Source organism: Paralichthys olivaceus, chromosome 5 (assembly GCF_024713975.1).
Source record: "Paralichthys olivaceus isolate ysfri-2021 chromosome 5, ASM2471397v2, whole genome shotgun sequence".
Classification (NCBI taxonomy): domain Eukaryota; kingdom Metazoa; phylum Chordata; class Actinopteri; order Pleuronectiformes; family Paralichthyidae; genus Paralichthys; species Paralichthys olivaceus.
Genome location: NC_091097.1, coordinates 19,378,146 through 19,393,065, shown reverse-complemented (window position 1 = coordinate 19,393,065; position 14,920 = coordinate 19,378,146). Strand labels below are relative to the sequence as shown.

Sequence of the window (14,920 nt, the reverse complement as noted above, 5' to 3'; positions counted from 1 at the left end):
GTAGCAGCAGCAGATGGTTAGAAGACATTGGTTTCAGTGAAGTGTTTAAGATTTCAATCAAATCTATGCGTCCAGCAGTGGTCAGAAGTCATCAGATCCCAAAAATGTAAAAAAAACAACACCTAAAAGTTTTTACAACTCCACCTAAATAAGATGAAAGCAAAGAAACGTTAATAGCAAACAGCACTTTAAGTATAAAAAGTAAAATGGTGCATGTGAGTGACCTGAATAATAGAAAACACCCAAGAAGACGATGAAAGCAAAGGAAGTGAATTGGCTCCAGAGACTTTAATGCATTATGTAGCTCTAACATCTCATGAACTGTACATGTCATGACAGCGAGCACAGGTTCAGTCGATCATTGTGCAATACTGAGCATTTTGAAATATGAATGGAGTTTTGCACTGTATACAATAGCGGAGATATAAATACAGCCGACGCCTATTGGTTTGTTTTTAAATCTCAATAACTCAACAAGTATAAAAGGTATTAATAAGAAAAGTCGTAGCACCCATCTACAAAGAATCCCCGACGGTTCCACATGTCAATCATCATTGTAACACACGGTAAAAGCTGTAGGACGTAATAAAAATCAAAGAAAATCAAAAGGCTTCCGCTAATATTTCATTTCAAATGCAAACGTATGAATATTTTATGAAAATACTTCGATGATATGACGCGCGGTTCAGTATGTGAACAGTTTACGTGGCGTTAATGGGTTTCAAGTGAGTGAAAAAAGGCACAGGAAAAGAAGAAGAAGCTGAAAAAGGAGAAGAGAGCGAGCAGCACTCGCACTGAATAATTACAAGTCAACACTGACCTACTGTCAAACATGAGAGAAAACCGATACTGGTCAAGAGAGCGACGTTTCGTAGCACTGAGGCAACAAGGCAGCGCACAGTCACGTTTCTATAGGCAAGCTAACAATCCCGGCGGAGGACTGAGGAAAATACTTTTCAGTTACAGTTCATCTAACAAAACTAAATTCATGTGATGCACAAACTGTGGTGGATCGATGGAAAAATAGAGTCTGAGGGTCGTTCGCTTTCGTCAACGTCCAACGTTCATTTCAAATATGCAAATTTAGCATTCTGAAGCATTTGAAACCGCCGGTCCAACGGAGGATAATTATCATCCTGACTCAGTCAGAATCAGATTTACTCATTTCTAACGTGTGCACAAAGGGTTTAGGGAGTGTTACTGCTTCCGTACGGTCCTGCGGCTCCACGAGGAGGGGTGAGGCAGAGGGGTGAGGCAGAGAGGGGAAGCGTTGGAGGTCCAACTGCTGGTGTCTGCCAAGGGTTCAGGGTTTGATGGATCAGGAATATGGGGATTTCTTGGTGAGCTCATGCGGCGTGTGTTGAGGAGAGAGCAGAGGCAGGGGGCCTTTCATTAAGTGCTGGAGAGGCTGAGGGGCAAGACCAGGGTCCTGATTGAAGCCGGGAGTAACTGGGTGTTTCTGTGTGAGCTGAGAGGTGAAGCGTGAATGGAAGAGCCAGAGTCGAGGCCCCCCGCTCTTCTACTCCGGCAGGGGAACGGGCGTCTCGTTGGCGTTGTTGTCAGTTATCTTGTTTTCCAGCTCATCGTCAGACAGGAGGTCCAAAGACGTTCCCTCCACCTGCAGCTGACGTCTGCCCGAGCGACTGGAGGAGAAGCTGATGGGGCCGCCGCGCCTGCAGGAGAGAACGAGGGCGTGAACAGAGAAAACCCCCGACGTGATGAAGTGTCAGTGTCGGTGGATGTTTTCGTACCTGAGGCGGTTCTTGAGCGTGTGGACCTCACGGCTCAGGCCCTCGCTGGCCTCGGTGGCGTCGTCCAGCTCTCGCTGCAGTTTCCTGCGTGAGGCGTTGGACCTCGTGGCCTCCTCCTCCGCCTCCTCCAGCTGACGCTTCAGCTGCTTCATACGGGAGTTAGCTTTCTCCACCTGCACCGAGTAAAGTGCGAACAGATGGTGAACTATTGTAACTGCAGCTAAAAAAGCTAATTAGTCAAACTCAGTGACAGACGTACTTGTTCTTTAAACTGGTCGGCATGGCGGCGCTCGTCCTCCACCTGCATGCAGACCTCCTTCAGCTTCTTCTCGGTCCTCCTCACGATCTTGTTGGCTGCCGCGCGCTCCCTTCGATGGAGAGAGGAACCAAAAGATTTCAAGAGTTAAACTCTTTTTCATTTGCTTAGAGACGAGCGAACAGAGAGCGAACAGATGTCTCACTTGGCCTCCTGCTCCAGCTGCTCCTCCAGCTGTGATATCTTGGCCTCCAGGGCGGTGATGGAGGCCTTGAACCGGTTCTTCACCGAACCCTCCAGCTCGCCCAGCTTGGCCCGGAGATCCTTGTTCTGACGCTCCAGTTGCTGGCGAGCGTTCTCGCTCTTCTGGGCTGTGCTGCGCTCTGCGCTCAACTCCGTGGTCAGGGTGTCCACCTGCGGGGGGGGGGAGTGAAGGAGATGACGGATCAATGAGGCGTTCTCTAATTCTGCCTAACCCACGGTACCGATACAAAATTGCTCCGTACCTGCATGGTTGTCTTTCTGAAGCGGTCATTGAGCAGCTCCATGTTTCCCTGCTCCTCCTCCAGCTCCTCCTCCAGCTGAGCGATGCGAGCCTCCAGCCTCCTCTTCTCGTCCATCAGAGCCGACCTGACACACAGTCACAGATCAGAGGTCAGAACAGACAGTGACGTGGATGAGAAGAATTTATATCACTGAGGCCATCTGTTTTTTTAGAAGGTTCCTCTCGACTCCAGCTCAGGAGGTTAAAGGAATGTTCCGGGTCGTGTTCCGGTGGGTGAGTGTAGCTTACTTTCCGGAGGTGCTGTTTGAAATCTCATCTTGCAGCTCATCTCGTTCCTGCTCTGCGTGGCGTCGGCCCCGCTCGGACGCCGCCAGATCCTGCACAGAAAGGTGAAAGGTGAGAGACGGCACTTCATTCTTTTCAGAACTTTGAGTTACGGTGAATACACATCGCCGGTAAATCAACACAACCCTCCACGCAACGTATCAAATGTCACAGCCTGGACCATCCCGCGACCCTGTACCTCATGTAGCTGCACAATCTCAGCCTCCAGACTTTTGAGTTTCTTCTCGTTTTCCTTGGATAAGGCAAAGATATCATCTCTGGAAGCTCGGGCGTCTTCCAGCTCCCTCTGGTAGTCCTTCATCTGGGCCTGAAGGTAGGAGTGGATGAAGAGGTATGAATGGAGAACACGTACGAAGCCGTACGGATTCAAACAGACCGGCGGCATCAAATCTGTACCTGTAACTTGCGCAGCTGTTTGATGGCTTCGTCTCGAGCCTTGTTGGCTCCTTCTATGTGACCCTCGATATCCTTCAGATCCATCTCCAATTTCTTCTTGGCAGCGACAGCCAGACCTCTCTGCTTCCGCTCATCCTCCAGCTCCGCCTCCATCTCTCGCACCTGGAAGGAGGAGCCAGTAAAAGTCTTCAGTGTGACGGGATTACATCGGTTAAAAGGTCGTGAATCACTGTCAAGTGTTGCTCTGCACCTGCTTGACCAGGGCTCTCTTCTTCTCATCGTTCTGGTCGTCCCGGCCCTGGAGGTCTCTCTCGTACTGGGCCTTCATGGCCTGCATGTTGACCTCCAGGCGCAGCTTGGCGTCTTCCGTGGCCTGCAGCTCGTCCTCCAGCTCCTCCAGCTGAGTCTTCATCTCCTCCAGCTGTTGCTCCAGAGTGCGCTTGGACTTCTCCAGCTCGTGGACCTGGTGGGCAGGAGATAAACAAGGGGACGAGCGGTGAAACTACTGCTGTTGTCGTGAAAACATGTATTCTATCGACCCTCTAACACTCACATTCTTGCCCACATCGTCCTTTGAGCTCATCAGATCCTCCATTTCAGCACGGAGCTGCTTGTTAACCCTCTCCAGCTCCTCTTTAGCCTCCAGCGCCTCGTCCAAAGCTCTGGTCATGGACAAAGCTTTGGTCTCCTTCTCTCGGGCCTCAGCTTCAGCACGGTCACGTTCTTCAGCGTAGCGAGCTGAGATGCTCTTCTCCTCAGCCAGCAGCTATGGAGGACAATTAACAATTCATCCTTATTACTAATTAAGAAAACAAATGTTAACATTTTAACATTTAAAAATATATCACAGATACGTTTCTCACCTGGTCAAACTTCTTCTGTTTCTTCTCCAAGTTGGAGACGATCTGTCTCTGGTGATCCAGATCTACAGTGAGATCATCCAGCTCCTGCTGCAGACGAGTCTTTGTCTTCTCCATCTTTTCAAATGCGATGGTCTTTTCCTCCAGGCGCTGACTGGACAGCTCCATGTCCTTCTGCAGCTTCTTCTTAGTTTCCTCCAGACCCTCTATTGTTCCCACGTCATCCTCCAGCTTCTTCTTACTCTCTGACAGCTGAGCACAGAAGAAAAAACAAACACAATCAGCATAAAAAAAGTTCTTTGAACATTGTTTGCTTCCACCACATGTCCTACCTGAGCCTGTAGCGTCAACATCTGCTTCTCCAGATTCTTGCGTGCCTCCTCATCCTCCTCCTGCTGCTCCTGCAGAGCGTTCTTCTCCTCCTCCAGCTGACGGATACGAGTGCTGAGGTTTAGTTTCTGACGGGTCTCCTCCTGGAGCAGCTCCTGCAAGAAAATGTGTCCAGTTAGTGGAACAGAAAGCATTAATTAAATCTGTCTGAGGTGAAATGTTCAGAGAGGATGACAGTCACCTGTGTGTCCTGTAGCTGACTCTCCAGTCCAGAGACGTCTTTGGTCATCTTGATCCCCTTCCTCTCCGCGTCCTCCAGCATGGCTGACACATTGTCTAACTCCGTCTGTGCGGAGAGGTTCAAGCCAAGTCATCAGTGTGAGTTAAGTTAAATATTTCTGAAGTATATTTCCTGGTTGCTGATTATCATTTCAAATCGTCTCACCTGCAGTTTGTGTGAGCGTTCAGCCAACTCTCCCTTGGCCCTCTCTCCCTCAGTGACTCTGGCCATGAACTCCTGCAGCTGAGCCTCCAGTTTCTTCCTCTTGTGTTCGGACTCCGTCTTCACCTGCTGCAGGCTCTTGACCTCGTTGACCAGCTCCTTGTTGGCGCTCTCCTGGCTCTGCTTGGTCTTTTCCAGGTTAGCCTTGAACTAGAAATAATAAACAGCAAACATTGGCGTTGTCAGATTCTCCTTGGAGGATTTGATGATCTACTGTGGAGTGAGTCGTTACCCTCTTGGCCTGTTCCAGCTGTTCGGACAGCTCTTCCAAAGCTGAGCCGTGCCTCTGTCGCATCTCCTGGATCTGGGCCTCATGGTTCTTAGTCTCCTCCTCAATGGCCTTCTTCAGCTCTGCGACCTCCTGTTCACGTTTGGTCCTACAGAGAACAGCGACACGGAAAATACTTTTCTTTCCTGTTGAATGAATAATGAAAAACTGTCTGTGAGATAGAAATGCAACAGAGCACAGTACCTGAGCTCCTGCTGGGCAGCGGTTGTATCGAGGGTGTCTTCTAGTTCAGTTTTAAGGGCCTCCAGCTCTTCACTCAAGTCCCTCTTGAGTTTCTCAGCCTTGTTCCTGGCCTGTTTCTCCGACTCGAGGTCCTCCTGCAGCTCGGACAGCTGGGCCTGCTGCTCCCTCACCTGCTTCAGCGCGTTGTTCCTCTGGCTCACCTCGTCCTCAGTCCTGATGAACACGGAGAACGTTGAAGATCACACAGCAAAAGCTCAGGTGGAGATTGGATACACCACCGGGACTGAGAGGGTGTGATGAAAATCAGAGACATCAGAGGAACAAGGAACCTCACTGCAAGTTTCCACTAAAATAAGATGTGCGTGAGTTATTGTATTTGAACCGTAGGTCGGGCATCAAGAGCCCCCAGTGGCAGCAGCGTGACTCTAATGTACACAACACCTAAGCTATTTGTACTTTTTTCAACCCTGACGAAAATGGTGCTGCAAAGATTGTGTTATTTTTTAATCTGAGTGAATTAATGAACCACATTGACTCTTCGGGTGTGTAGAATATCCACTAGGTGGCAGCAGAGACATTGATAAAGCAGCTGATGTTTACAGTCGTTTCTGGAAGTTCACGTCATCCAACACTTCACTACACATTCCACTGCAGTGAGAGTCAATGAATAAACGCAGACCCATGTCACAAAGGGAAACAACAGCCACGAGCTATTTTTATGAGACGATAAAATCACTGCTGTATATTTGTCTGGTGTCTCCGTCCGATGCAGCGCTCCATATAAATAGCGTGAATGTTTCTTGCAGCTCTGTAAGTTGTTGTTATGATTATTCTGTTCTGCTATGTAGCACTTATCTTCAACTGATTTGCAGAATCTCAGTGACTCAAAGTGAAAACCCATATTTAGTGAGTTATGTTGGAGAACTACATTTCCACTACTTACTCTGGCAGAGGTTATGTTATGTCTGCGTTTTGTTTGTTTGTTATTTAACAGGATTTCGCAAAAAAACTACTGGACAGAGAATGTTGCTGCGGATCCTGATCAGGAGGCAGATCCAGGAAGTCTTTTTCACTTTCTTCGAGACACGGCGTTCATTTCTGTTGATTCAGTGAGAATAATTCATAGATCTTGAAGGGAAGAAATCTGGCCTATTTATGAGAGTGTGCAATGTGGCGCAGCTCTAGTGAATTAAAATGTGTTTTCATGAAGGGACTGCCGGGCCTTGGCGGAGGTCTGAGCTCTCTGAGAACCATTCTAGAGCTGAATAGGTTGTTTCCATTCTCTCCTGCGTGGTGGTCCCTGTATCTCCTACCTAGACTGCATCATCTGCTGCTCGTCTTCCTTCTTGCCCAGTTGTGCTTTCAGCTCCTCTGTCTGAGCCTGAAGCTCAGATATCTGGTCCTGGAGGTCAGACGTCTCCCCATCCAGCTTCCTCTTAGCCTTCTCTAGCTCCTGACGGGTCTTCTCCTCCTTCTTCAGCCTCTCTGATTTAACGTGAATAAGATAAAGAGTTGATGGTGTAATAAGAAGAAAGATCTTAAATAATAAATTAATTATAAATATTGTACATGTGAATTACTGCACTTTATTATTCTATGCGCTTTGTATTTGACGTTAATCTTTTACCCTCTAGGTCGACCATCATCATCTCCTGCTTGTTCTTGATCTTGCCCAGGTTCTTGGCCTTCTCCTCCTCTTCAGCGAGCATTGTGGTCATCTCACTGATTCGATCCTCCATCGACTTCTTCTCCTACACCGGGGAGATAACGACAGAGGAAAGTTGGAACGCAGCTAGATTTACTGTGCAGAAAAACCCATTCACAATTCTACACATGACTTCTTTCCATTTCAAACCATGAGCCGTCACCCTTCATCTACCTTGTGAAACTTGGAGTTCTGGTCCTCCAGCAGCAAAATGTCTTCTTCATATTTCTTCATTTTGGCCTCAGCCGTCACTTTCTCCAGCTGCAGCTTCTGTCTGGCAGCCTCCTCCTCATCCAACTGTTCTTCCAGGTCCTGAACAAACACAATTAGCAAACAGATTTTTGGACTGAAGTCATTTTAAATAGAAATCTTTGAAATTATCCAACAGTGGAAAACGTCTTTTAGTAACCAGTGCTTAAATGAGTTATTTCACACCCCTCGGACACACCTGGACGTGGGACTGCATCTTCTTCTTCTCGCTCTGCAGGCCCTGGGTCCTCTCCTCTTCCTCCTCCAGCCTGGACTCCAGGTCGTGGAGGATCTCCTCCAGCTCTTGCTTTTTGGACGCCAGACGAGCTCTCATCTCCTCGGCCTCTGCAAACAGCTCCGTCTCCGCCTGCAGCTGCTCTGCCAGGATGTTCTTCTCCTCTATTATCTGCACATAAATAACGTTAACGGCTTCAGCAATTCATCAAGGAGAACCACTCAAGAATAACTTTTCTATAACTGACCTGCTGCTGTTTCCTCTCCATCTCAACCAGCTCTCCCTCCACCTTGGTCTGCTTCTCCTTCACTTTGACCAGCTCCTCATCCTTAGCCTGCATCTCCTCCTCCTGCCTGGTCACCTGCAGCAGAGGCTTCACCTGCATGTGCAGATGAACGGAGAAGCTTCAGAGGACGACCACGGTAGGTGGCACGTGCCACAAATCGTACAGACGCACAAGCACGCACCTTGGTGAAGAGTCTCCACCACTGCCAATGACGCAGCTTTAAGTAGGCAGCGCAGTTTCTTTGGAGAACTTTCAGAGCGCTGAGCTGCTGCTGCTTTTTAGCAAAAGCCCTGAGACGATTGAGACGAGAAAGGAAGAGATCAAAGTCAAATATATATATAACCAATATGGTGAGGAGCTCTCAAACACAGACAGCAGAGCAGCCCTTACTTCCGTGCCAGATATCCTCGGCAGACAGCCTGGAAGTAAATGATGATGTCAGTGATCTTCAGGTCCCTCTCTTCCTCCAGATGGGCCAAGACTCCGGCCCTGAAGAAGATTTTACTCTGGCCGATACGGAACAAGTTGCCGTCCAGCTCCAGAGCTCGAATCTACCAAAGACAGAGAGAATAGATATCTCATTTAAAGTTATAAATCGTCTTCACTGCTGTAAACTCTGCAGAACGCTCACCCTTAGGTCTCATCTATCAACAACTGAAATGAGGTGCGGATCAGGTTCTGAAAGTCCTTACCATTCTCTCGCAGGCCTGCTTTCCATCCATGAAGCCTTTGGGAATGGCGTTGGGAGTGAGGATCTCATACCTGGACAAATAGCAAAGAGGCCACGGACAGAAACAGTCACTACACAAGGACAGAGTTCAAGTGTAGCTCCAAATCTATAAAAACTAAAAGTGAAAAACTCTGGGTGACATAAGATTTCTTTTGAAAGATACAGAGACTATAGAGAGAGCAGCAGAGCGTGTTCTGTGTTTAAGTGTCTGTTCGTGTTTCCTGTCTCGTGCTCCTAGTTTCAGTTTTGCTCACCATCGTTAGTCTACCTTGCTCTTTTTCTTGCCTGACTACCTGCCTTCCGGTAAATGTCTGCATATTTAATCAAACATTTTTTCTTTGCTGTACTTCCTGCTAAGTCCATAATCTGCATTTGACTCCTGCAAACATTAAACCCTGACAAAAGGTGCACTGCTAGGCTTCTGAGAGTCATTCTGCAAAACCAGGTATGTATTCTATAAGACAATAAAAAAACTCTAATTTCAGTAGTGAAGTTATTCAAGCTTCAAGTTTATGTTGGAACTTTACCGCTGTCTGAACTCCTGGAAGACGATGCGGTTGGGGAAACCCTGTCTGCAGATACGGATCCCCTCCAGCACACCGTTACACCTCAGCTGATCCAGGACCAGGTGAGGGTCCAGTTTACCAGCCTGCGAGAGGAGGAGGAGGAAGTGGTCACTACATACAGGAACAATAAAAGCATCTCGCTGTTACTGTACATAACTAAACGATCCAACAACACGTGTCAACATGATGACAGCAAATGTCACAGTGAGAATCTGGAGACTAACTCTTTTCTCATGGTTGGGGATGATGCAGCGGACAAAGTTGGGGTTGGTGTTTCTCAGCGTGGCCATCAGCTTCGACAGCTGTTCCTTGTACAGCTGTCCCACCGTGCGGAACATGCCCTTCTTCGTCTTGTACGCGGCACCGAACGCCGTCTCGTTCATACCTGCGACCTGGTCGAGACCCACGATCCGGTCAACTGGGGAAGAGGGAATTATATTAATGGGGGGACAAAGAGACGACGCTCCTCATGTGACTTTAGTCATGCTGGTTTTACTGAACTTTCACTGATGTTTATCGGTGATTACATCAAATGCGACCATCCATCAGGAAATGTTTTAACTGCTCTTTTCTATGTTTGCAATTAAGCATGAAAACAGACAATGGTGTCACACCAGCTGTGACATGGCCTAAAGATTTAAAAACAAGAAAAAACTTTGAACTGACACTCTGCAAAGATTATTATTACTTATTTAGCAAAATCATTTAAATAAACCTCGTACGAAACTTAAGTTTTCGTTAAATTTAACTTAAACATTATCCTAAAAGATTTGGCTGTTTACTACAAGAAGATTAAAAACACCGAGTTGGGCTGTAAACATTCAGGTTTCTATCCTCCACTCTTTCTGTGAATATAGATGCCAGAACTATGAAAGCTGCAACTTGACTCCTGGATCTACTGATCCTGCTCACAGCTAATTCTTTCCATTTGCTGTTCAGCTCCGACATGCCCCGGTTAAGCCTGTTGTACCGTCACTGAGATATCTTTAACTAAAACTGTATCGGTGGAGTCACTGGACTGATCACTACATCATTCACAGTTTTTAGGTGTGGTGACACCTCCTCTGGGCATGGTGCATCACCAAATCAGGCTGCTGCAAGATCAACCACATCACACCCCATTCTATATTCTATTCAGTCGTCTGTGTCTCTGTGAAAGGTGCTTTATTAAATAAACTTCACTTACTCTATGTTTTGCCTTTTCATCAACCTAAATGTATCAGAAGCTAAAAGCCGCAGGAGGGATAATATTTGCTGTCTCAGACTTTCCGACTTTTGACAAGAATTGCATTATATCTACTTTTTTTTTTAAGCATTATTATGAAAAGACAGCAGATACAGCAGTGGTGCAGCCATGCAAAGCCAGAGGGGATATTTAATAGGGGTGCACAGAGCAGCCGAGACAAGACGGGGAACCAACGAGCGCTCCAGATGGGGAGAAGCCAGTCGTACATGAAGGTCAAGTGTCACTATCATTCACCTGGAGCTTCATCGAGCCCAGACACATTGTCATAGAAAGACGCTCTCTGAAACGTCTGAATGTCTGAAGCAACACAGACACAGGAAGAAGACAGGAGAGTGAGAGAGGAAGAGAACGCGCTCACACACTGTACACCTAACACTCAAGCATCCAGAGAGTTATACAAGCATTTATTAGCTGCTAAAGAAAAGAGGAGTGAGGAGTAAATGTCAGTTTATCCACAGCTGCACTACAGTACATGCACATTATTAAACCCCTGATATCATTTAAAGTTAGTGTTGGGTTGTTACTCAGGGAAAAGATAAGCTTAGAAAGTTTGACATATACGTTATGCTTTCAGTTGAACTGACAGTGATCACATTATAAAGAAATATACAAATAAGAGTAATGTAATATTCATAATTAAAGCCGTGGTTCTCCTCCGAATGAAATATTAACTGCACTCGCTGGGGGAAGAAAATTCAGAATAAGCAATAAATCAGTCAGTGAAGCTCAGAGAGAAGAGAGTCCAGCGCTGTGGTGTACCACGCTCGACATGGATGTTTTTGCTGGTTGCGTTAATCCCACATATGAGAAAGCAATAAAGCACATTACTGTGGAGGAGGAAAGGTGGATTTCTTCTTTTCACTGAATTAGCGAAAAAAATTAATCGAGAACCACAAACCAAAAATTTGTTCAATCCCCAACGGCTACAATGTTAAATACAGTTCTATTAAAATCATCGGTGTGTAAATATGAAAACTGACCTCCTGAACAGAAGGGACTCACCATCTTTCCAGAGCTCGGCCACAAACTTGTCAGTTGACTGGTGCAGCAGCGTGGCCACGTTGTCATTCAGGGGATCCATGTTCTTCATGAGCCATTCATCAGCCTTGTAGTCCACCTGAAGGACAAAAACAGCAAGTCCTCAGTGTTATTTTAGCATTTGTGCAATAAAATATTGTGACTCAAATTCAGTTTCCCTCAAAAATCCCAGAGCAAACAACCTTTCAACCCATCAAAACGAATTAAAGTTATGAAAATACGGAATTCTGTTATATATCATCCAACCGCTTTCCATCCTTCACTCTGAAAACCCAGAGGCATCAAGAAAAAAATGCTTTTAAAAATGCACTTTTGGAGGATGAGCTTTCAGTCTCTGGTCTGTTGCTTCGCTCGTCTGTAACAGTCTGCGTGATGTGTCTTAGCTGACGGTCAGGTCTGTCTCTCTCGTGTTTCCAAATACCACTCGGCCGTCGTTTTAACATACACGCACGCGGCAGCAGACGAGCTGTGTGACCGTACAGTGAAATCACATTGAACAACCACAGACGGACACTGAACCCGTCGTATCATTTGTGCGTTAAACTTGACTGGCAGCAGAGTCAGGTCTCTCTGGACCACAGTGCGTTGATGGGATTAGTGTGTGTGTAACACGATGATCATTTTGACGTGTATGTGTTTTTCAAACGTCCAACGTACGATGAGGAGAGTTGGATTAGAGCAGAACATTACAAGTAATGGACACGGTCAGCGACCTGAGCTGAGGAATGTGAGATCTCCATATGGATTTCATCAGAATCCGAGAAAAGCAAACTCCCCGTGTTTGTACTTATTCTCCTCTTCTCCGTCATGCAGGATTTATTTGATGAAGTTCAAATTGAATCTTGGCTCCGACTGGATCCTTAATATTTGGCTGAATCTGTGATTTTCACCCGTTTGCCACGACGGGGTTCAGGTCCAGGACTGATATTTACACACGGCTGACTGATTCTCATATACAAGCGTACATGTGCACCAGAGGAAATTGAGACAGGTAAATCTAAATAAACTTTCACTCAATGGGCTATATCAGATTTTCAGCTACGACTGACGAGCGTCTTCCCTGGAATGTAGTGTATAATTTTCTCTTTGCAGATGGCAGACCGCCACGGAAGAAGGTGAAAGTTGAAAACCTCCGTTATGTAACCACCAGGCACCAAACTCAATCTCACACCGATGTGAACCAGATGTGTTTCCTGCAGAAGTCGTACGACAACCGTGCTATTGTTTTCAGGCAATGACCTGGTTAACTGCGGTGGTGTCTCCACGAGAAGCTACAAAACATCCCAGAAGCAGAGTTGTTGCATACGGATAAATCTTGGATTCATAAAGCAAGGCCTGATATAAAGTACGTACCTTCCCTGCGTAGTGAATGATACAGAAGTCAGCTTTGTCCTTGAGCTGCCGCGGCTTCTGGAACTTGGTGTGCGTGCCCTGCTCCTGCAGCACCTTGTCAACAAAGGTCTTGTCGGTGGCCTTGGGAAACCAGCACTCCTCATCCAGCAGAGCCAGAATACCAGGGGGGTTGTTCTGAGGAGACAAATTTACTTCAATACAAACATTCATAAGCACAGACACACACACACACACACACACACACACACAGGTAGAGAACAACTGACCGGCCTCTCAATGAGGTCGATGCAGGGCTGCAGGTCGAGGCCGAAGTCGATGAAGCTCCACTCGATGCCCTCCCTCTGGTACTCCTCTTGCTCCAGGATGAACATGGTGTGGTTGAAGAGCTGCTGCAGCTTCTCGTTGGTGTAGTTGATGCAGAGCTGCTCGAATGAGTTCAGCTGGAGGGAGAGCGCGGAGCAGAGGTTAGGATATTTCGTTACGGTGACATGTCTATAATCCAAGGAGAACGGTAGTTTGTGTTTTGTCAAAGCACCACAGTCAGCACCTCAAAGATCTCAAAGCCAGCTATGTCCAGGATGCCAATGAACGACGCCCCCTGGCGTTTGGTCCTGTCCAGGGCCTTGTTGATGCGGTGAACCAGCCATCGGAACAGACGCTCATACGTTGCCTTGGCCAGCGCCTCAACAGCAAAGTCAGCCTGGAGAAGAAAAACACAGAGCACATGACAGACACTATCAATAACACATAACGAGATATGATATAGTTTGGAGTGTAGTGGATTTATCATGGTGTGAAACTGTGGCCTCTATAAACTACAGTTAGGACAGATCGTCTGACATGTACGTTTAACTGTGAATTAAAATTCAACTACGTTCTTTTCATTGATTCATTGATTCATTCAGCAGCGGCACCTTACCTGTTCTTTGGTCTGGGCCTTCTGCACATAGTCTCGCCCCACTTTGATCCTCGGGGTGAGGATAGCTCTGGTGAACTCCATGATGTTCATTCCAAGCAAGTGGCAGAGCTTCTGTGCAGCTGGAAGAGTGAGAGAGAGAGAGAGAGAGAGAGAGCAGGAAGCAAGTCCACTGTATTATTTAAATATTCACATTCATATGAGTGTATCCTAATATACTGTGTCTGGAAACTTTCTGTGAAGTGAAGACCAGAGAGGACCACGTGTGGCCCAAGAAAACTCACATATTCATATATTTCATTTTCTTTTCTTCTGTTATAAACTGAACGCTGTGTGTCGACAGTTTAGTCCAGACTCCAGGAACATCTAGTGTCAGCATCAGTGTCATCATGTTTTTAATAAAGCACGTCCTCATAGTGAGTGTGTGTGTGTGGTAATGTATAATGGAGATATGAGCAGACTGTTTTTCCATCACCTGATATGTTGGAAGCCTGAAGAGTCACAGTCACAATTTTAATTTTCTGGATTTATGAATAACACAAGGGTGTGTGTATGTGCTGCTTTTTGACTGGATGTCAGTACCTGTGTTCTCGGGCATGGAGGCCTGATCAGTGTTTCTCTCCTTTTTAAAGATGATGTTTCCAAATTGCAGCACTGCAGAGACCACCTTCAACATGCCTGCCAGGGACAAGATAGCAGGTTATTCATCCCCGGGGGCGGGTGGGAGTAGGTATTGGCAGGATAATAAAAGAAAAAGAATCCACGGAGAGTGAAGAATGAAAGTAAATCTGGAACTGCTACTCACAGACAATCTCGTCATGGTTGAAGCTCATGATGTGCATGGCCTCCATGGTCTCCTGGAAGTTATCCTTGTCCTGTTGACCAGGGATGGGAATGTTACCATTTGACAGGAAACGGTAGTTGTTAAAGCCTTCGAGGAGCAGGTCCGCTGGAGAAGGAGAGAAAAAAAAATTGTTCAATTTCTGAAACTGTTTCAGGTTATGTTGTCCTCCGCGTTTGTTGGTCTGTCTGTTAGCAGGATTACTCAAAAACCACCAAAAGGAATACCACAAAATTTGGTGGGAAGATGTGGTATGTGTCTGAGAGGAACTGATTTTGGTGCAGATCCAGATCAGGAGGCAGATCCAGGAATCTTTTTATACTTTCTTTAACTTTGTG

The 14,920-nt window shown here is 46.5% G+C and overlaps 1 protein-coding gene across 4 annotated transcripts in view; it reads right to left on the bottom strand.

The window, feature by feature from the left end:
• Nucleotides 1–269: 269 nt before the first annotated feature.
• LOC109641396 (myosin-10) overlaps nucleotides 270–14,920 on the bottom strand; it is a 44,517-nt gene continuing 29,866 nt past the window's right edge. For 2 of the 4 annotated variants that reach the window (XM_069524838.1, XM_069524839.1), the window contains 34 exons: nucleotides 14,547–14,690; nucleotides 14,324–14,419; nucleotides 13,745–13,863; nucleotides 13,373–13,525; nucleotides 13,092–13,265; nucleotides 12,826–12,999; nucleotides 11,437–11,551; nucleotides 10,669–10,731; nucleotides 9,413–9,606; nucleotides 9,150–9,271; nucleotides 8,585–8,654; nucleotides 8,283–8,443; nucleotides 8,074–8,182; nucleotides 7,854–7,985; nucleotides 7,571–7,777; nucleotides 7,297–7,434; nucleotides 7,045–7,168; nucleotides 6,731–6,902; nucleotides 5,418–5,630; nucleotides 5,178–5,322; nucleotides 4,889–5,095; nucleotides 4,685–4,789; nucleotides 4,446–4,598; nucleotides 4,117–4,365; nucleotides 3,807–4,019; nucleotides 3,504–3,716; nucleotides 3,254–3,415; nucleotides 3,036–3,164; nucleotides 2,801–2,889; nucleotides 2,514–2,637; nucleotides 2,213–2,421; nucleotides 2,011–2,119; nucleotides 1,752–1,924; nucleotides 270–1,673 (listed from right to left, as the gene is read on the bottom strand). In XM_069524838.1, coding sequence (XP_069380939.1) covers nucleotides 1,520–1,673; nucleotides 1,752–1,924; nucleotides 2,011–2,119; nucleotides 2,213–2,421; nucleotides 2,514–2,637; nucleotides 2,801–2,889; nucleotides 3,036–3,164; nucleotides 3,254–3,415; nucleotides 3,504–3,716; nucleotides 3,807–4,019; nucleotides 4,117–4,365; nucleotides 4,446–4,598; nucleotides 4,685–4,789; nucleotides 4,889–5,095; nucleotides 5,178–5,322; nucleotides 5,418–5,630; nucleotides 6,731–6,902; nucleotides 7,045–7,168; nucleotides 7,297–7,434; nucleotides 7,571–7,777; nucleotides 7,854–7,985; nucleotides 8,074–8,182; nucleotides 8,283–8,443; nucleotides 8,585–8,654; nucleotides 9,150–9,271; nucleotides 9,413–9,606; nucleotides 10,669–10,731; nucleotides 11,437–11,551; nucleotides 12,826–12,999; nucleotides 13,092–13,265; nucleotides 13,373–13,525; nucleotides 13,745–13,863; nucleotides 14,324–14,419; nucleotides 14,547–14,690 — 5,114 coding nt within the window. In that variant the 3' untranslated portion in view covers nucleotides 270–1,519. The remainder of the gene's footprint in view (nucleotides 1,674–1,751; nucleotides 1,925–2,010; nucleotides 2,120–2,212; nucleotides 2,422–2,513; nucleotides 2,638–2,800; nucleotides 2,890–3,035; nucleotides 3,165–3,253; nucleotides 3,416–3,503; nucleotides 3,717–3,806; nucleotides 4,020–4,116; nucleotides 4,366–4,445; nucleotides 4,599–4,684; nucleotides 4,790–4,888; nucleotides 5,096–5,177; nucleotides 5,323–5,417; nucleotides 5,631–6,730; nucleotides 6,903–7,044; nucleotides 7,169–7,296; nucleotides 7,435–7,570; nucleotides 7,778–7,853; nucleotides 7,986–8,073; nucleotides 8,183–8,282; nucleotides 8,444–8,584; nucleotides 8,655–9,149; nucleotides 9,272–9,412; nucleotides 9,607–10,668; nucleotides 10,732–11,436; nucleotides 11,552–12,825; nucleotides 13,000–13,091; nucleotides 13,266–13,372; nucleotides 13,526–13,744; nucleotides 13,864–14,323; nucleotides 14,420–14,546; nucleotides 14,691–14,920) is intronic. The other 2 variants (XM_069524840.1, XM_069524841.1) reach the window with 1 other exon arrangement.